This window comes from Danio rerio, chromosome 6 (genome assembly GCF_052040795.2).
Source record: "Danio rerio strain M-AB ecotype USA chromosome 6, GRCz13ab, whole genome shotgun sequence".
NCBI classification, from domain to species: domain Eukaryota; kingdom Metazoa; phylum Chordata; class Actinopteri; order Cypriniformes; family Danionidae; genus Danio; species Danio rerio.
The window spans coordinates 50,427,326-50,455,217 of NC_141026.1; the positions used below are offsets into that span (position 1 = coordinate 50,427,326).

At 37.5% G+C, this 27,892-nt stretch overlaps 1 protein-coding gene and 1 long non-coding RNA gene across 5 annotated transcripts; one reads left to right on the forward strand and one right to left on the reverse strand.

The window, feature by feature from the left end:
- Nucleotides 1-26,894, forward strand: mov10a (Mov10 RNA helicase a). Of its 4 annotated transcripts, none has more exons than XM_087257914.1 (22): nucleotides 1-209; nucleotides 426-536; nucleotides 691-863; nucleotides 1,687-1,928; nucleotides 4,340-4,595; nucleotides 5,626-5,766; nucleotides 5,880-6,042; nucleotides 6,893-7,044; nucleotides 8,547-8,717; nucleotides 11,466-11,613; nucleotides 11,688-11,849; nucleotides 13,853-13,956; nucleotides 14,072-14,169; nucleotides 14,249-14,347; nucleotides 17,010-17,121; nucleotides 17,211-17,328; nucleotides 19,139-19,330; nucleotides 19,503-19,565; nucleotides 19,670-19,795; nucleotides 20,614-20,702; nucleotides 23,807-23,919; nucleotides 26,544-26,894. In XM_087257914.1, exons 2-22 carry the CDS (start codon nucleotides 474-476, stop codon nucleotides 26,600-26,602), a joined length of 2,844 nt encoding a protein of 947 aa, XP_087114040.1. In that variant the 5' UTR covers nucleotides 1-209; nucleotides 426-473; the 3' UTR covers nucleotides 26,603-26,894. The 4 variants fall into 4 exon arrangements, 2 of the variants coding, with proteins under 2 accessions (XP_087114040.1, XP_087114039.1); XM_087257913.1 differs by having other exon boundaries at nucleotides 426-531; XR_015494071.1 differs by lacking the exon at nucleotides 20,614-20,702.
- Nucleotides 23,853-27,814, reverse strand: LOC147843643 (uncharacterized). Its single transcript, XR_015494141.1, has 2 exons — nucleotides 24,572-27,814; nucleotides 23,853-24,323 (listed from the first exon to the last, which is right to left on the reverse strand). It is a non-coding gene; the product is annotated as an uncharacterized LOC147843643 (long non-coding RNA).
- Between the last annotated feature and the right edge of the window lie 78 nt (nucleotides 27,815-27,892).

Here is a 27,892-nt window from a genome sequence, read left to right on the forward strand (position 1 = left end):
CTTGCTTTGGTCACCGCTAGTTTCGATTCCGGAATAGCCTAGACCAGAAAACATCACCAAAACACCGACTTCATTAACGACAGCACAATCATGTCTACTGTCAGATCATCATACGAAGTTGGACTTGATTTCCTTCAGTTTCTGGGGCAGAGGATCTCGAAAACTGACAGAAACGAGCTTCGGGATATTTACAACCTGGAGTTTAAAAGGTTTGCAACAGTGACTCAGAGTCATCGGTTCGGTTCAATGTCTGCCTCATGATTCATTCATCTTAAGTTTTGCTCCACTCTGTCGTTGTACTTGAACAATGTTCATAATAAAGCATAATATGGTTTGAATGTGTATTTGTTTGTTTATTTACGAAACTAGCGTGCTGTCTCAGCGCATCGCATTCTACATTGAACTGACATTGTGGTTGTTTTTAGGGATGGAAGTGAAGAACCCTCATTTGCTAAAGTGATCCGTGCCTTATCATGTTTCAAGAAAGCCAGATCATCACACGGCAAGATTTTTTTTCAGTGGAAACCAAAGGTGAGGTAAAACACGCTTAAATGACCTAGTTTGGGTATTTGGTGCATTTGTGTAACTAAACTTTGAGATCTGCCAGTGTAAAACTCATTAATCGATTCATCAAGCCATTTTAACTTGTTCCTTAGTTATCTTTTCATCAATATTCTGCTTTTCTGACAGATGCGTGTGTACTACTGCGATCAGTGGAAGTCCTTCGTACAGCAGAACACCAGCCCATCAGCTCCAGATTCTGACCCAGCATCCTCTTCTTCACCTCGTCCAACCATTAAACCTGTCCTGACCCCAAAGAAGAAGCTCGCTACAGAAATCCTCAACAAACTCAGATCGAAACGGTGATCATTAGAGATGCGAAGCACAGAAATCACATTTAATTATTTAATGCAATCATTAAAAAGTAATATAGATGGTTGACTATGGGCTGGTATAAGATTCTGACGATATGAAAACCTTGGATAATAATATCACAGTTTCACGGTATTGTGCTCACTGCTCTAAAATGTATTTTTTTTTTATTTGGTTAAAAAAAAAACTTTTTCCCCTTTGAAAACAATATATTTTATTTTGGAGCAGTAAACATGCCAGGCTAAATAATTAAAATGAATCATTTACTTATGCTGTATTCATTTGTTTCAAAAACAGGTTTCTTTACAATTTAAAACAGCATCTTTTGATATTTTTTTCTGCCTAAGATACTGTTGTCCTAAAAAAAAAAAGAAAAGTAAATAAAAAATATTACACGTTACCTTAGGAATGGTATTTTAGAAAGTTTTGGCGGTTTAAAACCTTGACTTTTTCAAACCACTGTATATCTTGAAAACGGTTGTCACGATATGCCTATAGTTGACCTAAAAATTAAAATGTGCTCACTATTTACTCACCCTCAAGTGGTACAAAACTTTTTAGTTTTTTCTGTTGAACACAAAAGAAGATATTTTGATTAAAAAAAAACCTAAACATTGACTTTTATAGTAGGAAAAACCAATAATATGTCAATGTTTACCATTTTTTAACATTCTTCAAAATATCTCCTTTTGCATTAATCGGAAAAAAGAAACTCATAATCTTTCAAAAAGTAAAATGAGTAAATAACCATTTTTGGTGTGAACTATCTCTTTAATAATGTAAAAGTGATCCCCTTTAATCTGTTTGTTTCAGAGCTGAACTAATCAAAGACAAAGGAGGTATTGAAATATCATCTGACCCAAAGGCCACCAAAGGAAATGTTTCATTTACCATCGAGGAGCTTGGGAAGCTGTTCGTTGTGAAGTTTCACATTGTAAACCAAAACGAGGGCTGCATCTACTTCACATACTACACCGCTCTGCACAAGATGCGCTGCTTCACTCTTGTTGATAAGAGAAGAGTTAACCGTGTTTCCCCTCTTCTGCTGTGTCCAGGTGAGAAACACTTTGAGACTGTGAGATAGATAATAGATAAATATATGGATAAACAACTCAAAATGTATGTACAGTTGAAGTCAGAATTATTAGCCTCCCTGTGCAATTTTTCCCCAACTGTTTCACGGAGTGAAGACTTTTTCAACACATTTGTAAACATAGTAGTTTTAATAACTCATTTTTAATAACTGATTTATTTTATCTTTGCCATGATGACAGTAAATAATAATTGACAAGATATTTTTTAGGATGCTAGTATTCAGCATAAAGTGACATTTAAAGGCTTAACTAGGGTAATTAGATAATTTATACATTTGTGGCTTAAGGCAAATTTATTTTTAGAGTACTTTGATGGAAATTTTTAAAAAGTTACCACCAGAAGAATTTTAAATTATTTATCAAAAAATTAACTGAAATCATATTTAACTTTGAATATTTTTTTGTGGATTTTATCTATTTATATTTTATATATTTTTCTAAGTAATTTTTTTATTGTAATACAATTTTGTTTTTATTATATAATATTTTATGTATATCCATTTTGCCACGAAATAGCCATAAGTTGCTGATGTGGCCAGAAAATAATTAATAAATAAATAAAATAAATAAAATTTATTTTTAAAAATTTAAATTTGATAATAATTTGGCCAATAAAGACTTTTACCTCTACCTGCAAATACAAGATTACTTTGAAAGGGAATATAAAACAAAGGGCATTTCAGATTTGAATGAATTACTCATTCATTTATTTTCTTTTCAGCTTAGTCCTTTTATTAATCTGGGTCACCACAGCGGAATGAACCGCCAATATATCCAGCATATGTTTTAAGCAGCGGGTGCCCTTCCAGCTGCAACCCATTACTGGGAAACAACCATACACTCTCATTCACACACATACAATACAGACAAATTTTAGCTTAACCAGTTCACCTACAGTATAGCGCATGTCTTTGGACTTGTAGGGGGAAACCGAAGCACCCAGAGGAAACCCACGTCAACATGGGAAGAACATACAAACTCCACACAGAAATGCCAACTGACTTGAATGAATTAATAAAACTAATTGTCGATTATTTTGCAAAAATAAATGTAAAATATTTTCTTCATTCTACCAAGCCTTTAGGGAGAATGGAAAAGTTTCCACAAACTGCATTAGGCAGAAATGGGAAAGAGAATTAGAGGATGAAATTTCAAATGAAAAATGTCTTTCTGCCTGTGATATACAATATGCAATTATCTGTTCGTGGAGGTGAAAAATCTAGTATGTTTTTTTTCATTACTCCCAAAATTAAAAGCAAACAATTGTCCACAGCTCAAACATGCTGGAGGATATGTGGGGAGGTTGATGCAGAACATCTCCATATTTTCTGGACTTGTGCAAACATATTACCTTTCTGGAATGAGGTTTAATCGGAAATGGAAAAGATCTTAGGATACCATATATCGAAAGACTTGGTCACACTTCCATCCCATCCGTCCGTTTGTTGAATTTAAGAAATTCTCATTAGATTATAAGTAGACTGTTAGGTTGAATTAGGGTTGGGGTTTGTGTAAGTTGACATGTACTTGCAAAGTTAAATGTCTGTTGAAGGAGCAGTATCAACAGATATTAAGCAGACAGTCTACTAATACTCAAATGGACCATCAAAGTAAAGTGTTACCAAAGACTTTAATACAAATTATCTTGGAAACTATGAAGAGGTGGTTGTGAAGGAGGATGTTTACCTTGTAAATATATTAAGTGTGGCAAGCAAGAAGAGTATTAACAGATACTGGTGTAAGCATGACACCCCCTCTGTTTGTGATTGGATAGACATTGTGAAGCAAATGAGCAATATGCAAAAATTGACATTTATTTTGAGACATAAAATGCACATATTTCTTAAACATTGGAAGAAAAAGATTGATTAATGCAATGTTAACAACCGTTGAATGCAATGAATCTGGAACAATGTGAACCCCCCAATGTTGTGTCTTTTATTTTTATTTTTTTGTGTTTGTTTATTATTTCATGTGCAATACTGTAAACTTGTCTATTCTAATGACAAATGTTCTGTTGTAAAGTTTTAAAAGGTTTTCAATAAAAATAAAGTAATAAAAAAAATGAGGCAAGTTAGGGTAATTAGGCAAGTCATTTTATAACGATGGGTTGTTCTGTAAACAATTAAAAAAAATATTGCTTTACTATTCCTTAAAATGGTTTAAAAGAAAAAAGTTAAACTGCTTTTACTCTAGCCAAAATAAAACAAATAAGACTTTCTCCAGGAGAAAAAATATTATAGGAAATACAGTGAAAAATTCCTTGCTCTGTTAAACATCATTTGGGAAATATTCAAAAAACAAATTCACAGGAGGGCGAATAATTTTGAGTTGAGGTGATCAAATAAATACAGCAAATGTTTTCCTGCTAGGTGAGGATTATGATGTTGAAGTGCATTACAACGTCAATCATCCCGGACACTTTCCAGCCACCATGTATTTCGAGTTTTGTCCAGAAGTAGATCCTCCGGGTACTGCTAAGCCTTTCTGCATAGTGCGGGAACTGGAGGCGGTGGTTCGGACGGGACTAGCTGAAACGCTGGGTCCGGAGAGCCCATATAACCCTAAACAGAACAGGCGACTCCGTCCAAAGAGCAAGGTGGTGGAGGAAGGGGTACCGCCTGAGAGGTTAGATCTGTCTGTTTATCTGTATATCTATTATCTGTCTGCTTGATTGTCTATCCTTCTGTATGTTTTTCTGTCCGTCCGTCTATCTATCTATCTATCTATCTATCTATCTATCTATCTATCTATCTATCTATCTATCTATCTATCTATCTATCTATCTATCTATCTATCTATCTATCTATCTATCTATCTATCTATCTATCTATCTATCTATCTATCTATCTATCTATCTATCTATCTATCTATCGTCTGTCTGTCTGTCTGTCTATTTATTTGTCTATCTGTCTATCTATTTGTCTATCTGTCTGTCTATCTATCTGTCTATCTATCTATCTATCTGTCTGTCTGTCTGTCTGTCTGTCTGTCTGTCTGTCTGTCTGTCTGTCTGTCTGTCTATTGTTTTATCCATCCATCCATCCTTCTATCTGTCTGTCTGTCTGTCTGTCTGTCTATTTATTTGTCTATCTGTCTATCTATCCATCTATCTATCTATCTATCTATCTATCTATCTATCTATCTATCTATCTATCTATCTATCTATCTATCTATCTATCTATCTATCTATCTATCTATCTATCTATCTATCTATCTATCTATCTATCTATCTATCTATCTATCTATCTATCTATCTATCTATCTATCTATTGTTTTATCCATCCATCCATCTGTACAGCCATCCATCCATCCATATTGTCTGTCTGTCTGTCTGTCTGTCTGTCTGTCTGTCTGTCTATCTATCTATCTGTCTGTCCGCCCGTTCGCCCATCCATCCATCCATCCATCATCCATCATCCATCCATCCGTATTGTCTGTCTTTCTGTCTATCTATCTATTTGTCTATGTCTATCTGTCTATTTATCTGTCATTCTATCTGTTTGTCTGTCTGTCTAGCTCATTGTTCCATTTGTAAGTCCATCTGTCACATAGTTCCATCCATCCGTCCATCCAGAATGGATAGATATCTATTTATATCAGTAAGTTTTTTTAAGTATTGTTTAACCTCTCCTCTCCCCATTATATATGTTTATAGCTCCATCACACATGATCTGAAGAATATGATGAAAATGAATCAATATAGGTACCCCACCTACCTAAAGGAGTTGGCCAAATACAAGCTGGAGGACTCTGAACACCTGCCAGCCTCACTAAAACAGCATCTTCCCAGAGTGAGGCAAGCATGAAATCATTCAGATTGAAGAAGCGGTGTTGAAAATGTTCTGCTGTTTGATGATAGTTTCTCTCTCAGTCAGTGTGCATTAGTCAGTGACATGTGTTTGCTCTCAGGCGACTGCTGGACACTCAGCTCTGCATGAAGAACTACTCTGAGCGCTTTCACCTCCTCCTACACCTGGAAGAGATTCAGATGGAGGTGGACATCAAGAAATACGACCTGTATGGCAAGACCATGACCCTCGATAAAACAAACAAAAAGCTGCTCATTCTCAAAGTGAGTGACAATAAGAATATAACATTAGTTTTGTTCTTCTTTAGGCCAGATTTTACTGTGAATTACTTCAAAAAAGAAATTCATTACCAATTACTTAATTCAGCATGTATTTATATTTAATTATTTTGTAACTTAACGAAATTTCATGATTTTTAGAAAATTATTTAATTTTTTTATTAAGCAGATACTTGAAACGTAAGTCCATGGTGTCAAATAAATAGTATAATCTGTTGGTTTTAAATGTACAAAATAATAATGGAAAACCGTTATGTATAAAACCATATTTCATGACTTAATAATATTTAAATATATTTACATCTGACAATAGATTTTTTAAATGCATAGAATTGAACTCAGAGCAGGTCATTTTCATTTTGTAATACTCGAAATGATAAGTTAATGACATCATATTTCATACATTTTACATATTGACATTTCTTATTTTTGTTTTTTAAGCATGCATAATTGTATACACACACAACAACACTCATTGTTTAAATTTTTTTTTCATTAAATAATTTTCTATCCATTGTTTCTTAAGCTTTTAGTCATTCTGCAAAATATATTTATATAATAAAATGTAGAGTTACTCTGCTTCCCTGTATTGATTTATAAAAAAACTTTATGCATTTACTCTTTTATATGTATTTACTGTTTATTTACAGTATTTAAGGCAAATAAAATATAAGTAACTTATTAAATTGCCTAAAAATTAAAAGTGATCCCTCCTACTTTACTTTTTTAGCAGAAAAAAATTGAATTATAGTAACTAGCTTACTATTACACCCAACTCTTGATATCAAGATGCAAGTCAAAAAAAACTTTACCTCCATCTTTGTCTTAAACTCAGGTACCAGGGGTGGCAGAGAACAGACCCTCCGTACTACGAGGAGATAAACTGAACGTTTGTCTCTCTGATGACAGGAACCAGCCCATCACTGTCTATGAAGGCTATGTCCATCGTGTAGAACTTGACAAAGTTATACTTGGCTTCTCTAGAAAGTAAGAAACATGCAATATTACACACTGTTAAAGGGTTAGTTCACTCAAAATTGAAAATTCTGTCATTTACTCACCTTTTACTGGTCTTAAACCTTTGAGTTTCCTTCAAAGTGCAATCCGCTTGCGTCAAAGAAAAATGGGGGGAATTTCTTATTTATTTTTTTTATGTCAGCACACTTAGAAATGGAGCACCGACAGCCCTTGTCTCAAAACAATGACACTGTAAAGGGACTCGCACACAGGATACACGCAGCGCCATGCATTTTATAATTCTAAACTTAGATTTCTATCAGGTTACACACACTAGCGACGCAAGTTGGCGGTTGTCTGCGGCGCCCAGCTACGACTCAGGACACTGTTCATATTTCTGCCGCTCCACAGAGCGCCATCTGAATGGTTTCATTTTAAATAGCATGCGAATGTGTGCTTCTTTGTGTGCGATACTTCCACCTGTCATATGCTCGCCGTGTCGCAGCACAGAGCAGCGCATCCGGTGTGCAACGCCCTTAAGACGTTAGCTACTCACAAGACGAAAGACAACACTTTCTCATGCATAATAAGGAAGTTACATTTCATTCATAATAGTGTGTGGCGATTGGATCAAACTAGCTCTTTCTCATGAACGAATACACAGAAACGCTGAAAATCCCATGATGTCACTGTGTATTGACAGCCATACACTCAGAATCTCACTCAGAAATTGTGCGTTTACCTAATGGCCATGACTTTTCTTCAATTCATGAATTTATTTATTTATTTTTTAACCAGAGGAATGTTTTTGCTCTAAACAACGCAAGCATAACACATTTTTGACTAGATAGTGAAATATATGTAATATATAAATGTAAAAATAAATGTTTGTTCAGTCATTTTCCTTTAGCTAAGTCCCTTATTTATCAGGGGTCACCACAGCAGAGTGAACCACCAACTATTCCAGCATGTTTATGCAGTGGAAGCCCTTTCAGCTGCAACCCAGCACTAGGAAACACCCATACACTCTCACATTCACACACAGTCCAACACTATGGCCAATTTAGTCCATTCAATTCACTTATAGCGCATGTCTTTGCACTGTGGGGGAGACCGGAGCACCCGGAGTGTAAAATTATAAATAATATATAAATATATGTGTCCTAGGAACATGTCACACATGTAGATCTGTCAACATCTCAGAATATGTGTTTTAGGGTTTCATGAGCTTTTAAACACAAAAGAAGATATTTTAAAGAAACATGGAAGCCGTACCATTGACTTTCAGAGTATTTGTTATTCCTACTATGGAAGTCAATGGTTACAGGTTTTCAATTTTCTACAAATTTTGTGTTCACCAGAAATAAAGAAACTTTACGGTGAGTACATTGAATGTTTGGGTGAACTAATGCATTGCTACATTTACAATTACAAAATAATAAAAAGTAAGTAACATGTATAGAACCCTTGTTTTACACAAATCCTCTCTGAGCTGTAATAAGAGGATCATTTTTTTGTTTCTGCACTTGAAGGCTTCTCCAGAAGTTTGTAAACAACATGAAGTTTGATGTGGAGTTCAATATCAATCGCTTTCCGTTGAGGCTTCAGCACAGAGCGGTGGAACTCGCTGTCCAGCACGCACTGGGAAATGTGCTGTTCCCCTCAGATAAAGACACTGGACACTCTGAACTACCACACCTCAGGTCTGCACACACACACACACACACACACACGTTTATGGGCAGCTACAATATGTCCGCACATGTTTTAGGAATTTCTTCTTGATGATGTCAAGAAGCAGGAAGACAAAGATGCTGTAACTTGAGCTTAATCTGTGGTGATGTAAACATTGCCTCCAATTTGTTCACTGTAGTCACTGTAGATCAGTGTTGTCACAATACTGGAATTCGATACCAGTCGATACTGAACTTTTAAAAACGTCCATTTCCCATGAACATTTAACCGCTGTTGAGCCTGTTCTTAAACAGCGCTGTTTTGCCATTGTGTTCACATGCTCAACAGAAATGACTGTGATTGGCCGTGAAGGTCATCAGTTCACCAAACTCACCGCTGTTTACGGTGAGTTCACCGAACTCAGACCAGCTGATCTTCGTGGCTTTAAAACACTCCAGTGTCTCTATGGGTGCTTTCACATCTGTAGTTTGCTTCATTTGGTCCGGACCAAAGGTAATAAATGGTACATTGTTGAATCTTCTGCCGTCTTTGGGTCGTTTTCACACCACACTGCTGGCTTTGGTCCGAACAAGTTGAAACGAACCAAAATGCAGTCATCTGACAAAATCCACATCCCTCATTGGCCAGATGTTGTTAAACATATTTCCTAAACTGCTTATTAATTGGTCAGAATTCACGTGCGGGAAAATGCCAGTGAACTCCTGCAGGTAAACTAAACCTTTTACTCTGGAGGGACGACTGCGCTGGCTGATTGTATCCCTGCTTTAGACAAACTATACATTACGAAAATGTATACTGGAAAGCATTGTTTAATGCATCACTCGTCACTTCAGGAGGAGCCTTGAATTAATTTAGCTAAACTGCGACATGGTCATCTTGCAGAAATATTACCAACGATCTATGAGGTAATGTTTTCCCCTCTCTCTCTCTCTGTTGGTAAAGCGCTGTCAACAAATATTTTTCCTCCATATCCCATAATGCACAGCGCATCGGCCTACGGCAGCTGAATTAGTCCAAAACGCGCAGTACTTTTTGCGGTTGGACCTGTTTTAGTACGGATCATATTCTCACCACAAACGAACAGCTCCAGGGTTCGTTTGAAAGCGTACCGAGACCACCTTTTCAAGCAGGTCTCGGTACGCTTATTTGGTCCGCTTTTTTGGTGCGCACTCTAGTACGATTGCTGCATTCTTACCTGCCCAAACGAACTGTACCAAAAGGGGAAACGAACTCTAGTGCGATTCAATCGAACTAAACAAGGCAGGTGTGAAAGCACCCTATATCTATAGTCACACTCTGTAAACAGTGGTGAGATCGGTGAACTAGTGACCTTCACGGCCAATCACTGTCGTTTCTGTTGAGCATGTGAACATAATGGCAAATCAGCACTGTTTAAGAACATGCTCAACAGCGCTTAAATGTTCATGGGAAATGGACGTTTTAAAAAGTAAGCGCTTTCCCTCAGCACAGTGATTTCTTTAGTTGTATCGTTTAAGTCGTTTGATATGCGATGAATCACAGTCAAATATTTCGCCGAATAGATCAGCCACTTTTGACTCTCATAAACAATCATAAAGTCCTTGTGCTGCAGGAATTAGGAGGTTTGCTGAAGGTGGGCAGCAGTCGTGCAGTGAGGGGTTTGCGTCTTTAATAAACTACAACAGTTTGTGTTCATTGAGCAGTAAGAATGATGAATTAATCCACAGGAAAAAGTCCCTTAAAAGTAATGCCTCGCTTTCAATTTCGGGCTCAGGTGCATTTTGCACTCACACACAAGCGTACCGTGCCAAAGCCCAAGTGAACCACACTCTGGCATACCTCTTCCAACTGGGCCAGGGCCGGCCAAGTGAACCATGCCTGAGCCCAATTCAGAGATCCGGGAAACGGACTTAAGCACAGTTCAGATAGCATAGTGTGAGTAAGACCTTAGAAACGCCTCTCAGGCAGTATGCTCGGACATTCTGTTTGAATCGGGAGACAAATTTCTCCAAAACTGCTTGCCAAGCCTATGATTAAATTTTAAATTAGTAAACGGCAATAAAATTAAGCAACAACTGTCACCAAAATCTGCAGAAACTCACATCTGGTCCGAGCCCCTCTCCCGGAGAATCCTCTATAACAGGAGTGCCCAAACTTTTTCCTATAAAGAGCCAAAAAACAAACTCAATTGAGGGCTGTGTGCTGAAGTTAAATTGACTAAACCGTATTACATTCAATTTGCTCATTTGTTTGCTTATTATTTAAAAATAACTCGAAAAAGTTGCTTCAAAACATATTAAATGATGATGCAGTATAATGGTTAACAAATTTTAATCAATTTATAATGGTAAAAACATAAACAATCCCATTTATAACACAATGGAACTCAATACACTAATCGAGCTGCTCCTGCCTTTACCTTGATTTGCACACCGATGTCTTGTGCATTGTCCTCTATCTGTCTAGTGACAGCATTCACATTTTAAAAGTCTGATTTTTATGAAATATTTCATTTTAGTTGGCTTTTTTGCAGCTCCTCAATTAAACAAAGGAACAAAATGGTATACATTAAATTCGAAATGATCTCTCTCAAAGGCAGTTTCCCATTATTCCCCCTTGCTTTCAGTTTGGACGGTAGGCCAAACCAATGGTTAACATCGGTCTTTAGTATTTTGCCGTCTTTAACAATACATATTTTATGTAAATGATGAAAAATAATGTATTTTTGACTCAAATTTGGTTATTATTATCAAAAACATACTTTATTTGTCCTCTAGCATGTTCAACAAAGATTTAGAGAACAACCCTGAGCAGAAGGCAGCAGTGCAGCACATCCTGTCGGGCTCATCCAGACCAGCACCTTACCTGATCTTTGGACCTCCTGGCACTGGCAAAACTGTCACAGTGGTGGAAGCCATAAAGCAGGTATATGGATTCAAGAGCACTGTTTTATTGCAGTCTTAAACTGCCATGTTATACAAGACTTTTGTGTATGTCAGGTCGATAAATCGAAGGCCCAGAGCCACATCCTGGCCTGTGCTCCCTCAAACAGTGCCTGTGACCTGCTGTGTGAGAGGTTATTAGGACACGTGGACGCCCATCGTATCTACCGCCTCTGTGCCCCCAGTAGAGACCCACGCACTGTACCGCAGAAACTGCTGGTAATACATACATACCTTTCTACTCTGGGTAAAACATTGTATCCAATATTGCAATGGACTTGATTTTATATACTTCAGCATTAAAGTCAGCATGAACCGGAAGCTGCGACCATTTTTTTCCTTTTTGTGACAGTTTCTAGAGAAACAGAATATTAAATGAGTGGGCGTGGCTTGTTTTTTCTGCTGCAAGCTGATTGGATGTAGTAAAGTAGGCATTTCAGTCAGAATGATCCAGAAAAGGGTTTTAAGTGCGTTATTACAACCTAACAGACACCTCCTCCTCACCATTTCTGTTTGTTGTCAAAAGTGATTGGAGGGACGTAGTTAAGTGTTAACCATGCCCAATAACTAAAAGTTTATACGTGAACTGACAATTTATCTGTAAAAAATAATCAGGAAGTGCATTTTTAGATGTCAATTTTAGATTAGAAGGGCAAACAATTAAGTTTTTTTTCTTAACGACATGCACAGATGAATTGTTCGCCACAAAACTAGCAATGTGAGCTAACTAAAGCAATATTATTGGTTTGATTTCATGTGCACTTTAATAAATGACTAATGGAGAAATTGTTATTTGCTTTCAGTTGTACCATTTCAACATTGACATTGAGATATGCACATCCACAATAGTCATATTGCAGGATGTGTGATATCAAGTTGGGATCATAGCTAACCAGGGATTATAGTTTAAAATGTATATGATTTGTGTGATTTGTGGATTAATGGCAAAGTTAAACTGTAAAAGAGTGAAAGTGTATAATTTGCATGTTTTTGCAAGGCCTGTTACTGTGTAAACGCTCCAAATGAGTTAAAGGGTGCTTTCACACCCAGACTTTTGTTTCGGAACATGGCGCGTTTCTCCAGTTAGCGCAGTTTGTTTGTCAGATGTGAATCCAGCAATCGCTCTGAAATCGGCTGAATGAGGTGGTCTCGGCTCGATTGAAACGAACTCTGGAGTTGATCGACTGTAGTGAGAAAGCCATACGATCTGAGCCCGGCTATATCACAGTGTATTATGGATATGTAATAGCCATATATACGGCCATATGAAGAGAGAGTGATGAGTAGGGCAAGATGTCATTCCTACTGGTAATTGTGCATTTCATGTCTAATACGAAAGTGAAAGCATGCTGAAATAATAACTAGAGCTGTTTAACAGTGAGGAAAATTGACCAAACTGCAGTAGTTTATCTGTTATTTCTCTCTATAATGTAAAGCTTTTAATGCATAAGGCAACTGCTATGTATGAGAAGGTCCTACCTTCTGCTCTATATTTAGTGACGATGTCTGTGGGTGTCACCATTCAAAATAAAAGCACAGCTTTTTGCTTATAATGTCTAAATGCTCATTGTCCTAAATTAAAATAAGGATGCATGACCGCTGAGTGGGACTCTGCAAAATAAACCCTTAATGTGTGGAGAGTTTAAAAAAAATCAAGCCAAAACCTTTTTTTTTTTTTGTTATTGTTTTTTTTTTTGAGAAAATGAAAAACTGCCATTTTCTTAGTTTATTTTTTATTTTTTAACATATGGAACGGATGGAAGTATTTGGCACAGCGGTCCTTCTTTGTTGACGTCAGCTTGATGATTTAGTCAAAATATTCTTAGCCATGCCCCTCTTACTATGAGTTTGCCACAAGGAAATGATGCATAAAAAGTAATCTCTGCCCCCTACTCAACATTCTGTTTCAATTGGAAGTACGTCAACATTGCTAAATAATAAAAGTCCCAGCAGCTTCCAGTTCATGCGGGCTTTAGTTTGTATATTTGTTTTATTGTATTTATTCATGTAATATAATGTGTTTATTATATTTTCTACAGATGCACTCCAACACAAAATCCAACTTCAATCTTTCTTAAATAATGAATTCTTTCCAAATAGAGTTATTCAAGTATTTGCAATGTCGGTTTCTTCCAACACTGTCAGCCTTTCAATATAACAGAGGTATTTATATCCACAATTGCTAAATACATGATGTATTCCCAAATATCTTTCCCTCACAGAAACATAGTAACTGGAATGAGGCTCAGGACAGCTTCCTGCTCCCATCTAAAGAAACTCTGATAGGCTACAGCATCATTGTGGTTACCCTGGTCACTGCTGGAAGGTAACTCTAATAAAGCATCTATGTACAGTAATATTCCTGTTAAAAATGGCTCTGTGCTATCTAGGATGTTCTGCCCTGCTGTCTAGAAATGAACATCTATTTGTTTGCTCCTCAGGCTGGTGTTAGGGGGTGTTGCGATGGGTCACTTCACACACATTTTCATAGATGAAGCCGGACAAGCCGTTGAGCCCGAGTGTATCATTGGGATTGCGGGTAAATAAGGAACGCTTGGGAGAAGATGATGGGAATAATTTGAACAGATTGTTTATTTCTGCATTGCTCTGTGCCCAAGGTTTGCTGGATCCTCTGAAGGGCCAGCTGGTTTTGGCTGGAGACCCACAGCAGTTGGGCCCCGTTCTAAGATCTCCACTGGCACAGCTACACGGACTGGGTATTTGAAGATGTTTTTATGGCTTATACTAATATTTTTGTTGATTTGTTTCTTCTTATTCCCAGTACTGGGTGGCGGCTGGAAAGGGCATCCGCTGCATGAAACGTATGCCAGAATAGTTGGCGGATCATTCTGCTGTGGCGACCCCTGATAAATAAGGGACTAAGTCGAAGGAAAATGAATTGTCGAATTAATGAATGAAGTTTCTTAAAGTCAAAATAAATCAAGTCACCTTTGTTAATATAGGGCTTTACAGAACACTACAGCTTCACAGTGAAGTCTAATCAAATGTTAGCAACTGTTAACAATGTTAGCAAACACACAGATCCTGTCTACGCTGTTGAGAACGGCTTTGAATAATCTTTTTTTGGGGAAAATTACCAACATTGTTCTATTTTAAATCTAATCTGAGCTTAGTGTTTAACATCAGGTGGTGTTCTACATTAGTTTTTAACATCAGATACTGTAGCTCAGTAGGTTTGTTTTTAACAGCAGATTGCGCGCTAGGCTAGTTTTTAACAGCAGATTTGCTAGTTTTTAACAGCAGATGGCGCACAAGGCTAGTTTTTAAGCTAGTTTTACAGTAGATGGTGTTCTAGGCTAATGTTTAACAGCTGTAACTTAGTGTTAAACACCAGATGGCGCTATTGGCTAGTTTATCTAGTTTTTTAAAGAGCGCATGCCGCGTTAGGCTAGTTTTTAAGAGCAGATGGTGGGTTAGGCTGGTTTTTAACAGCAGATGGCTCTTTAAGCTAGTTTTACAGCAGATGGTGTTCTATGTCTAACAGCTGTAGGTTAGTGTTTAACACCAGATGGCGCTCTTGGCCAGTATTTAACAGCAGATGGCACACTACTTCATTTATAACATCAGATGGTAAGCTAGGCTAATTTTTAACAGCAGATGGAGCTCTAGGCTAGTTTTTAGCTGCAGATAGCGCTCTAGGCTAGTTTTTAAATGGAGATGGCACTCTAGACTAGTGTTTAACAGCAGATGTTGTGTTAGGTTAGTTTTGAACACCAGACTCTAGGCTAGTTTTTAACAGCAGATGGTGTTCTAGGCTAGTTTTTAAGAGCAGATGGTGGCTAGGCTAGCTTTTAACAGAAGATGGCGCTCTAGGCTAGTTTTGACCTGTAGATGGCGCTCTAGGCTTGTTTTTAACAGCAGATGGCACTTTTAGCTAGTTTTACAGCAGATGGTGTTCTAGGCTAATGTTTAACAGCTGTAGGTTAGTGCTTAACATCACATGGTGCTCTTGGCTAGTTTTAACAGCAGATGACGTTCTAGACTAGTTTTTAACAGCAGAGTGCACACTTCTTTCTTTTTTAACAGCAGATGGCATTCTGGGCTAGTATTTAACAGCAGATGGCGCTCTAGGCTAGTTTTTAATAGCAGATGGCGCTCTAGACTATTTTTTAACAGCAGATGGTACTCTAGGCTAGTTTTTAATAGCAGATGGCTCTCTAGACTATTTTTTAACAGCAGATAGCACTCTAGGCTAGTTTTTAACAGCAGATGGTGCTCTAGGCTAGTTTTTAACAGCAGATAGTGTTCTAGGCTAGTGTTTAATGGCAGATGGTGCTCTAGGCTAGTTTTTAATAGCAGATGGCACTCTAGACTATTTTTAACAGCAGATGGTACTCTAGGCTAGTTTTTAATAGCAGATGGCACTCTACACTATTTTTTAGCAGCAGATGGTGCTCTAGGCTAGTTTTTAACAGCAGATGGCACTCTAGACTATTTTCTAACAGCAGATGGTGCTCTAGGCTAGTTTTTAACAGCAGATAGTGTTCTAGGCTAGTGTTTAATGGCAGATGGTGCTCTAGGCTAGTTTTTAATAGCAGATGGCACTCTAGACTATTTTTTAACAGCAGCTGGCGCTCTAGGCTAGTTTTTAGATGTCGTGTCGTGTTTCCTCCGGGTGTTCCCATTTCCCCCACAAGTCCAAAGACATGCGGTTCAGGTGAATTTGGTAGACTAAATTGTCTGTAGTGTATGTGTGTGAATGAGAGTGTATGAGTGTTTCCCAGTTGTGGGTTGTGGCTGGAAGGGCATCTGCTCCGTAAAATATGTGCAGGATAAGTTGGCAGTTCATTCCGCTGTGGTGACCCCTGATTATTAAAGGGACTAAGCCGAAAAGAAAATGAATGAATGTCCCGTTAGGTTAGTTTTTAACACTAGACTCTAGGCTAGTTTTTGACTGCAGATGGCACTCTAGACCAGTTTTTGACAGTAGATGATGCTGTTTGTTGGTTATAAACAGCAGATAGTGCTCTAAGCTAGTTTTTTTGTAATGGCAGATGGCACTCTAGTCCAAATTTTGAACCCTACATAAAGAATAGTGCTTGTGAATTCTACTGAGTCATGCAAGTTTACTTTTAGGTCACAAGATTATTATAAACACAGCTCACAATGAACACTCTTGTAATTTACCTAAACCTTCCCTAACTTTATTAATGATAACTTTAGACTATTGGTGGTATTAGTAAGGAGTTGGATGCAAGCAGAGTATGGCTGTTTGTAAAGTGTACAGCGCCATCTGCTGTTAAAAACTAAGGTCAGAATCGATTCAAGAGAGAATGCTGATGCGTTTTAAAAATCTAATTTCCCCACGGCTCTAGTTCATTCCTAACAGATATTTTCATATCTTCTGATGTGAAACAGGTCAGTCCCTTCTGGAGAGGCTGATGAAACGCAACGCTCTCTATCAGAAGAGCCAGGATGATAATTCGAAATACGACAGCCGCTTCGTCACCAAACTTCTGCGAAACTACAGGTACTGATTTGATTTCCTCTACCGTTATTTTTATATGTCGGAAGTGATGATGGGACATTTATTATAGAGTTGTCTTTGCTCTATTGTAGATCTCATCCCGCCATCCTCAAGATCCCCAATGAGCTCTTCTATGAGAACGAGCTACAGGTGTTCGCCAACCAGATGGAGCGAGAGGCCTTCTGCCAGTGGGAGCATCTCCCTAGAAAGGTACCAGACCGCTGTACTAAAGATCTTTTATGAAAATTGTCCAGCCCAGTTTTAAATAAAAAAAGTGTATGTGTTTAATAGATCGTTACAATTGTTGAAGGGATAGTTCACTCAAAAATTACTCAATAACTCAACCTCAAGTGTTTCCAAACATTTTTTACAGTCGTTTTTTTTATCTCTTGATCCCAAAAGAAGATAATTTGAAAAATGTTGAAAGCTGGTTACCATTAAAATCCATAGTATGAAAAAAAAGTCTGTGGGAGTCAACAGTTTTGAACATTCTTTAAAATATAATCTGTATTCAACAGACGACATGTACTAGAATACATTTGGAACCACTTGGGTAAGAACATTTGACAATTATAAAGACAATAAAAATTTTTAAGTGAACTGTCTCTTTAATGCAAATATCTAATCATTCAATGGCATTGCAGCATTGGTTCCAATATAATTTGTAGTTCTTATTTTTTTCTACATACATTTATTCATTTAGCAGACACTTTTTTTCCAAAGCATCTTGCAAACGAGAATAAAAGAAACATTTAAAATCTCCAGACTGCAGTAATATATAGACGCCATGACACGTCTAAGTTTGTTTATATAAACATGTGTACACATGCACACACAGAGGAGAGTCTCCTACAGGTGGTATGTAAAGCCCACTCACCTGCATGAAGCACACTCAGAAATGCACAATGTTTTTCCAGAATCATGGAGTGTTTTAAAAAAAGTATTTGGTGCATTTGAGTGGAAGAGTATGTCTCCTACTGGTGGTTTGTCAAACCCACTCAGCTGTGTGAGGCACACTCCGAATATCAAAATAATTTCCAGAAATGTGGAGTGTTTTCAGTAAAGTGTCAGGTGCATTTGAAGAGGAAGAGTTTGTCTCCTACAGGTGGCTTGTCAAGCCCACTCACCTGTGTGAGGCACACTCAGAATTGCACAGTGTTGTTTCAGAAACCTGGAGTGTTTTTAGAAAGGTGTCTGGTGAATTTGGAGAGGAAGAGTGTGTCTCCTACAGCTGCATGAAGTGCAATCAGAATGTCACACTGATTTCCAGAAATATTGAGTGTTCATAAAAAAGTGTCTGGTGCATACTGTACCAAGAGGAATGTTTGTTGAAATGTTGCAGCATTTACTATAAACAATCGATGCAACCTCAAAATTACGTTCACTCCCTCCAACAATATCTCTTCACCAGTATTCACTAGCTGGGGACGGGACCACCTGTCACTCAAATGAGATCCACCAATAGCAAACCACAAAGATCCAACAATTCAATCTATACCCAACAGACAAAATCAAGTCCTTTTCTTCAACTTCTATTTCATGCCGACTTTATATTATGTAGTGTGGCCGGACCGATAAATGATGTTATATCGAATCGTGATAAAATTTATGCCGATAACAACGATAAGCTCTGGACTTTTTTACTCTATATTGATCTAAGAGCCAATCACACAGCAGAAATGTGCAACAATAGGAATCTTAACAGTGAATTGATGTTAGAGATGTACTGAATTTCGGCCACTGAAAATTGATCAGACTAAAAAATGTTATGCCATTTAAGGAGCCTCTAATTTTTGTAGCTTCAGTCATTATTGGGGTACTCTTTTAAATCTGGAAGCATTAACAACTTCTATCGAAATATATATCGTTATCGGTAAATATGGACAATAATTATCGAGACTGCATTTTGCCATATCGCCCAGCTCTATAATGTAGTATAATAATATTAATATTAAAAACGATGATAACAGAAAGCTGCAAATGTTGTGCAATGAAGGGATCAAGTGCTTTTCTTGATCAGGGATTTCCAGTGGTGTTTCATGGAGTGATGGGGAAAGATGAGCGAGAAGCCAACAGTCCTTCATTCTTCAACGTGACTGAGATCGAGGTCATCGTCAACTACCTCAACAATCTCATGCAAACGCAGGGCAAGAAGGGCCTGCCAAAACTCGGCCCCAATGACATCGGCATCATCGCTCCTTACAGGAAACAGGCAAGACTGAAAATAGATCCGCTCATAAATAGTAATGAATCAAATGGTAGATTGACTTAAAACAATTATTTACTACAAATACTTTTAACTTCAAGAAAAAACTATTTTAAAAAAAATTAATAAATGGAAAGTTGGAACCCACTTTTACTTGAAATATTTGCATTCATTCTAGGTGGAAAAAATCCGTAAAGCTCTGAACACTGTGGGCGAGTTGAAGAAGTGGAAAGACATCAAGGTTGGCTTGTAATTTATTGATGTAATTTTTTTTTCCTATCTCCAAATCATCTCTCTGCGCTCAGGATGAGCCATTTATGCTGCTTCATTATTTTGATCTTGAAGGTGGGCTCGGTGGAAGAGTTTCAGGGTCAAGAAAGAAAGGTCATCATCGTTTCTACTGTCCGCAGTAGCGTCAATTATGTCAAAATGGACCAAGACTTCAACATCGGCTTCCTCTCTAATGAGAAGGTGTGCACCTCATCTCTATTGGATAATTTGATTACGCACTGCAGATAATTTGATGCTGTTCGCTTTCACACGGCAAAGTTTCTAAATGGACCAAAATAGCTGAAACAAGTCATGTGTGAGTTAATTCTCCTCACACTGGTCCGAGTTTGTTTACGGTTTATTTTGCAGAGTCCCACTCAGCGGTCATGCGTCCTTATTTTAATTTATGGCAATGGGCAATAAGACATTATAATCAAAAAGCGGCGCTTTCATTTTGAAGGGTGACATTACTATCTTTACATTATAGAAAGAAATAAGATATAAACCAAGACTGCAGTTTGGTAAGTTTTCCTAACAGATAAACAGCTCTCGTTAATAGGTCAGCATGCTTTCACTTTCGTATTTAATATTAAATGCACATTTACCGGTAGGAATGTCATCCCGCCCTACTCCAATTCTTTTTTTTTTAACTAAATTTTTACTAAATGATGTTTAACAGAGCAAAGAAATTTGCACAGTATGTCTAAAAATACATTTTCTTCTCTCCATTAAATAGAAATTGGGGGGGAAAACAGGGCTAATAATTCAGGGGGCTAATAATTCTGACTTTAACTGTATATTCACTTTAATGTATCCTTGCTCAATAAACATATGATAATATATATACAAATCTCATATAAAAGCTAAACAACATCTATATGTTGGCATTTGTGAAATTGAATATCAGTTTAGCTGCAAATGTAAAAATCTTTAAATGTCCTACACATTTCTGAGCATCTGTCTGGACGTAGATTAGAAAACGATGCCATCCTGTACTAAAGCCCTTCTGTTGCCCACAGAGGTTCAATGTGGCCATGACGAGAGCAAAAGGCCTGCTCATTGTGGTGGGAAACCCAGTCATCCTAAGCAAGGACCCTACATGGCAGAAGTAAGTTTGTAGCTACAGTTGTTCCTAGAGGCTTTAAAGGATAGTTCACCCAAAAATGAAAAACTCTGTCATTTACTCACGCTTGTTTAAAACCTTTATGAGTTTCTTTCTTATGTTGACCTCCAAAGAAGATATTTTGAAAAATGTTGGAAACCGGGAACCATTGACTTATTTCATAACATGGAAGTCAATAGTTACAGGTTTTCAGCTTTTTTCAGAATATCTTCTTTTATGTTCAAGAGATTAAAGGAACAATTGAGAGTGAGTAAATAGTGAGTCAATTTTCATTTTTGGGTAATCTATCCCTTTAACTGCCTGGAGTTTACTTTTAATAATGTGCCTGCAGACCATTTTTAAAGATTTTTGACTTATGAGAAAGAGCGAGCTGTAATATTATTGGCTGCCAACATCTTTTATAGCGGAACATATCAGCGCTTCATAATAAGCTGGCTTTACACTGGCCACACGCCCAAGCAAAGAAATCTCAACGTTTTCCTTAAACTTATTTTTAGAATCGCTGTACAAATGTTTGGACTCCACACTGTGAAGCCGATACTTTAGTTAGTTTGTTTATAAATCTGAAGGGGAATAGAGTCCTGTTAAATTTCTGCCTGTCCTTCTACATGTCTCAACAAATTATTCATTGAATCGTTCATTAAACTCCTTCACAACAGCGAATTTTAAAAAAGTTATTTATGTATTTATGTATATGTATAAATAAAGAAACTTTTTTTAATATCCCCCCAAATGGCTACTACTATAGATGAGAGAGGATAACTATTTCATTGGCGAAACAGGGAAAAACAAATACAAATTTGTGTCTTTACTGTAATCTGCTCAATATAAACTTGCATGTTGAATATCCTGCTGCTCATATGCTGATATTATGGCTACATCTACATTAAGGGGCTGTTCACATTTCACATCTTTTGCACGCACAAGTTTGTTATTTCCAATGGAGGTGTGTGGCTTGTGTGCACACATTGGGAGAGACGCACACATGGCGCGATGTGCTCGTGCTTTCCAGGCGCACCTAGTTTAAAACATCATGGAGCATTTACAAACTGACTTAATTAATTGGTCCATAATAAAGCTAACAGCATCCAAAACATCTACTTTACAATGTCGTCTACCAAGTTAGATTTGGTCACATGACTAAAATGCGTTGTTGTTTTTGAAAGCCTCCGTTTTCACAGTTCACACTGCAATATGAAAGATATATTTTCAAGAAGATGCGTGTTCGTTTCCTAAAAACGCCATCTCAGTGTGGATGGAAGGCCAAAGGCGAAACGGAGAGGAAAACATGCGTTTATTAACGAAAACGTATTAGTGTGGACATGGCCTAAAAGCATAGGTTTCATTTTTGGGTGAACTACCCCTTTTGTCCAATAGTTTCAAACTTGATTCCTGGAGTCTCAAACTCGATTCCACAGCTCTGCACAGTTTTGCTCTATTCCTAATCAAACACAGCTGATCCAACTAATCAAGGTGTTTAAGACTACTATGGACTACTAAGCAGGTATGATTTGGAAGAGGTTGGAGCTAAACTATGCAGAGCTGTGGCCCTCCAGGAATTGAGTTTAAAACCATTGGCCTAAAAGGATAGTTCATCCAAAATTGAAAATTCCCTCATGATTTATGCACACTCTTAGTGATTCGGAATCTTTCATGAATTTCTTTCTTCTGTAGAATACAAAACAAGATATTTTAAAGAATGTTGGAAACCGGCAGGGATCAACTTTCATTGTAGGAACAGAAAACACCATAGAAGTCAATAGCCCCTTTCACACAGTGATACCGGTAAATATCCAGAAAATTTCCTCATCGACTTTACGGGTAAGTAAAAAAAAAAAAATCACTGTTCACACAGGCGAGGACGTTACAGATTTTTTCCGGAAAAGACTATTCACACATCCATTCCATAATACCGGTAAATTCTGTCATCATTAACCAGAGCTCTAAACGGCTGGGCTTGTATTTGTAAACATTTGACTACATTACAAACTCTGTGGATGGAGAAGTATTGTGAACAACTTCGAAGAAAACATAGAGAGGAACACTTTCACATGACGAGATGTACATGATATGTGTGTGTCACGGGCACACGCGACGCGTTACACAACTGAAGGAAGCAGAGCTTAAAGGTAAACAAACAAAGACTTATCATAAGCATCGTATCGATAATTATTTACACAGTTGGCATTAAGAAGGAACATAGAAATATTATCTGACTAACATCTAGCACAGGGGTGTCCAAACTCGGTCCTGGAAGGCAAATCCTGCAGATTTTAGCTCAAACATGTTTCAACACACCTGCAAGATGTTTCTAGAAAGCCTAGTAAGAGCTTGATTAGCTAGCCCAGGTGTGTCTTATTGGGGTTGGAACCAAACTTTGCAGGACACCGGCCCTCCAGGACCGAGTTTGGACACCCCTGATCTAGCAGCTAAACGTGTCAGGAAAAATATTAAAAAGCTTTTATTCTTTATTAACCGCGCGGACGTGAATGCGTCTGACTGTTCTGATTGGCTAAAGTAGATGTCTTACGTCAGCACGTTTTAGACGTGAACGCACTCTTTCCGGCATTCTTCCTTCTGCGTTCACACAGCGCAGCGTTTCGGCAAATTACTGGTAATGTTACAACTTCTCTTTCCGGAAAATAGCCAGAACGAATTTACCGGTATTTTCAAAAAGGGCCTGTTCACACATACACACCTTTCCGAATAATCATTTTCTGGAAGGGTCTGTATGTGTGAAAGGGGCTAGTGACTGCTGCATTCCAACATTCTTCTGAATATCTTCAAAATATGACAAATGATGGGTGAGCTATCTGTTTAAGCAATTTGTTTATCTTATGACTTTTCAAACTATATCATATCTTTAAAATACTACACAGGGATATTTTGTATTCATGGTGTCATTATAAACTATTTTATTACACTGCAAATGCTCTTGGAAGTTCAAAACGTGTTTTATTTTTATTTTTTTTATCAACTTGAGTGACATTCATGATAAGCAAAGCTAAAATAATTACGATAATATAATAGACGATAAATATCCCACACTCCTTATGTGCGGTATCTGATGAGTGTGTGTGTTTGTGCAGGTTTATCCAGTACTGTGAGCAGGAGCAGGGCTACACTGGCTTTGACTACAAGGATGCTGAAGGAGAGGAGGATGTGGTCTCACGGCTGGCGTCTTTAAAAATCAGCTCAGATGGTACGGAGCATTGCATAACACATCAAGCGTGACTGTATCATATGACTCATTCCAGAACTGCGGATACATTTACAGGCCAACAAATATTGATATACAACAAATGTGTAATTTGCAGTGAACTCAATCCAATAATAATGAAAAACAATACCATATGGAAGGCGACACCGGGGCTCAGTGGTTAGCACTGTCACCTCACGGCTATAAGGTCGTTGGTTCGAGACCCGGGTTGGTCAGTTGGCATTTCTGTTTGGAGTTTGCATGTTCTCCCTGTGGGTGCTCCGGTTTCCCCCACAGTCCAAAGACATGCACAATAGGTGAATTGAAAAAGCTAAATTGGCGTATGGTGTATTTGCGTGAAAGAATGAGTGTTTAGATCAGGGCTGCTCAATCCTGTTCCTGGAGATCTACCTTCCTTTACAGTTTAGCTCCTACCCTGATCAAACCCACCTGAACCAATTAATTAGGACCTGAAATCCACTTGATAATTACAGACAGGTGTGTTTGATAAGGGTTGCAACTGAAATCTGCAGGAAGGTAGATCTCCAGGAACAGGATTGGCCACCCCTTGTTTAGATGTTTCCCAGTACTGGGTTGCAGCTGGAAGTGCATCCACTGCGTAAAACACAGGCTGGATTAGTTGGCGGTTCATTACGCTCTAAAAAATAAAGAAACTAAGCTGAAGGAAAATGAATGAATGAATGCCTTAGTTACTAATTGTTGTTTAACCGAATTAAGCACCAACAGAGTTAACATTCTCCACCATTTTGTGCTTTAGCTCAAGATGCTAGCCTTAAACGAGATACCACGCAGCATGTCTAAAACACAAATTGATGTATTTTCTTCATGTTATTGTTTTTAAATGTAAATGAGAGATTTACTAAAACATCACAGTAGCGTTGTTGACGAATAATTAATATAGTATTAGTGTAGCTTAAACATTTTGTGCAAAATAATTGGAGCAGAAAGAATGACATGCTTTAATGCCTTCCAGAGTTTCCCGCCAGAGGAAGACATCACTAGCAAGCCACATGCTACTTCTATCAGCCCTTTAAAGATTGATATGCCTTTTTTTTTTTATAACCGATGTAACAGAGTTGACCAGAAAACATTGGCGGACATGAAATACATTTTAACTAGCAAATAATACAGAAAATAGATGTTTTGTGCTAGTATTTAAGTTAGAAGAATACACACACACACACACACACAAAAGAAAATAAATTAGACTGATAATTGATGCTGAAAGTATGTTGGAATAGTTGGAATCCTTAAGTGGTAACAGATTACAATAACGGTACATGAATAATAATGTACTATTATGTAAACGTTAGTACATTATGAACTAATGATGAGTTAAGGCATGCTCCAATCAAGAACTAATAGCTTGTTTCCACTGAGTGGTACAGTACGGTAAGGTTCGGTCCATACGGGTCACCTTTATCAGGCTTGTGTTTCCACTACCAAGGGTACCCTTTTGGCGTGGTGTACAACAGAAAGTTTCAGATGACGTCATTCTTACTCGAATAAATGTCTAAAGTAAATCTGTACGGGTCGTTCTCGAATCATATGAAAAGCACTTCTCACAAAACAGTTGCTTTATACACATGAATACTTATTTATAAATGTTTTTTACTAACTTTTCTATGAACATAATTTGATTATTCACACATGAACTCATGTCACTCATGTTGTAGTTAATGTTAGTTCACAAGTAGTGCATGCTTTAACTCATCATTAGTTATCAAATACTGTGACTCAGTGCAAGCCAACACCTATCAGTGCTTCAGCTTGTACATTTAATAATGTTAAGTAGTTTTAATTTTTATTAATTGGATTATAAACCTTACCATTTCGTTGGAGTGCAGTGAGTGCACTATTTTGAGCTACTGATTGGCTGGATTTAAATTTGTTGTGTTTCTTCTGGTGCAAATAACAAAATTGCTTATCACTGCAAATCTCGTCACCTAGAGTGTTGTTAGGACAAGGGGTTACAATGTAACCTGCTTCACTAATGTTTACATCCATAATATTTATATTAGTTGCTAATTAATAGCCAGCTCATGTGGAACTCTGAATATTGAATCTCATTTCGGAGGCTGTTACTGTCCACCAGAGGTCGCAATTTGGTCGCAGACCATATTTTACAGTCTATGTCGCAGACGCATATTTTGAGAGCCTTTCCGACTGAATGAATGAAATAAGCCGTTTTCCACCAAGGCAGCCAGACTGCTGAAATATTATTATCTAAACTGGCATCGGGCGGGTTAAAGGGACCAATGTTAAAGATAGCATTCTACCACATAATCCACATTTTTAAAACAGAATATCTGACTTCAGTATGGTTTTTCAGATAAACAAGAGTGTTCACCTAGCATGCATTTTAAATATCTACAAACACATTATGGTATTTTCATGCTTTAGAAGAGTCAAAAACTTACATACAGCCCCCTTAACATTGTCAAGATAAAATGTCCCTAAATACACATACAAACATTATTCTTTAGCGATTAACGATTGCTTTAGTTTTAATTTAGTTTTATTAAGGTTTTTGTTTTTGAAAAACAATAGGTTTCAGAATCATCAGTGTGCTCGATTCACTCATTTTGTGTTTCTTTGTACTGTAGATACCGATGAGAGTCCATTACAGCAGCATGTGCACCCAGAATGGAGAGCCGAACAATGAGGACCAAATTTATACCAACCATCAGAGACCATCAGTTCACAACAATGCGGAAACCAATCTTTTTTTTATCAGTAATGCAGTATTGGTGTTTTAACGTACATTTCAGCTATTAAAGCAAGGCATCTATGATTCATAATTCATCAAAAACAGTCTGATCATAAAATACTACTGAGTTTAATACTGCGGAGATTTTAGTAATTATGCAACCTGATGTGCATTAAAGATCATTGTACAGATGTTGCTTTTGCTGATCAACACTGTCTTTGATAAAGCTTTGTCTTTTTCAACTACATCTAATGGCTATATTTTTAATTTTTTGGACCATATAAGCTTATTTTAACCCTTATGTATTGTTCAAAATGACTACCCTTTCCTTATGGTAGTGGCTGTTTTTGCCCCATTGACTTCTATTATAAGGACATTTTTTGATTGCAAAGTCATGACATCATATAATCACGGGTTCTTGATTGTTGATGGTTTTCCCTGTTGGGAAGAGTTCAAATGTGTCAATTGTACTGTTGTTTATCAATTGCCAGCATTAATCGTTTTGATAGGCCTGTGCACAACAGTTTCTGCTTTTTATATGGAGTTCTGAAGGGTAAAACAGCAAGTTGTTGCTGCTTTTTTTGATTTTCTCAGACATGCTGTATCAAGGTAAGTGCAAAAAGGTTTCTCTCAAACACAAACTATATTCCAAATAACTACATATAAAAGGCTAGAAACAATGCTTACTTTGCACTGCAACTGATGATAAACAGTAAAACTACAAATTTGAATAAATTTTAATTTCACTCTTTTAAACACACACTAGCATAGCATATACTCATCGACCACTTTATTAGGTACACCTGCCCAACTGCTCAATCTCACATGGCAGCAGCTCAATGCATTGAGGCATGTAGACATGGTCAAGACGAACTGCTGCAGTTCAATACGGAGCATCAGAATGGGGAAGAAAGAGGTTTTAAGTGACTTTGAACTTGGCATGGTTGTTGCTGCCGAACGGGTTGGTCTGAGTATTTCAAAAACTGCTGATGTAATGGGATTTTCACATACAACCATCTCTAGTGTTTACAGAGAATGGTCTGAAAAGAGAAAATATCCAGTGAGTGGCAGTTCTGTGGGCGCAAATACATTGTTTATGCCAGAGGAGAATGGCCAGTCTGGTTGGAGCTAATAGAAAGGCAACAGTAACTCAAATAACCTTGTTACAACAGATGGATGCAGAAGAGCATCTCTGAACACACAACACATCCAACCTTGAGGCAGATGGGCTACAGCAGCAGAAGA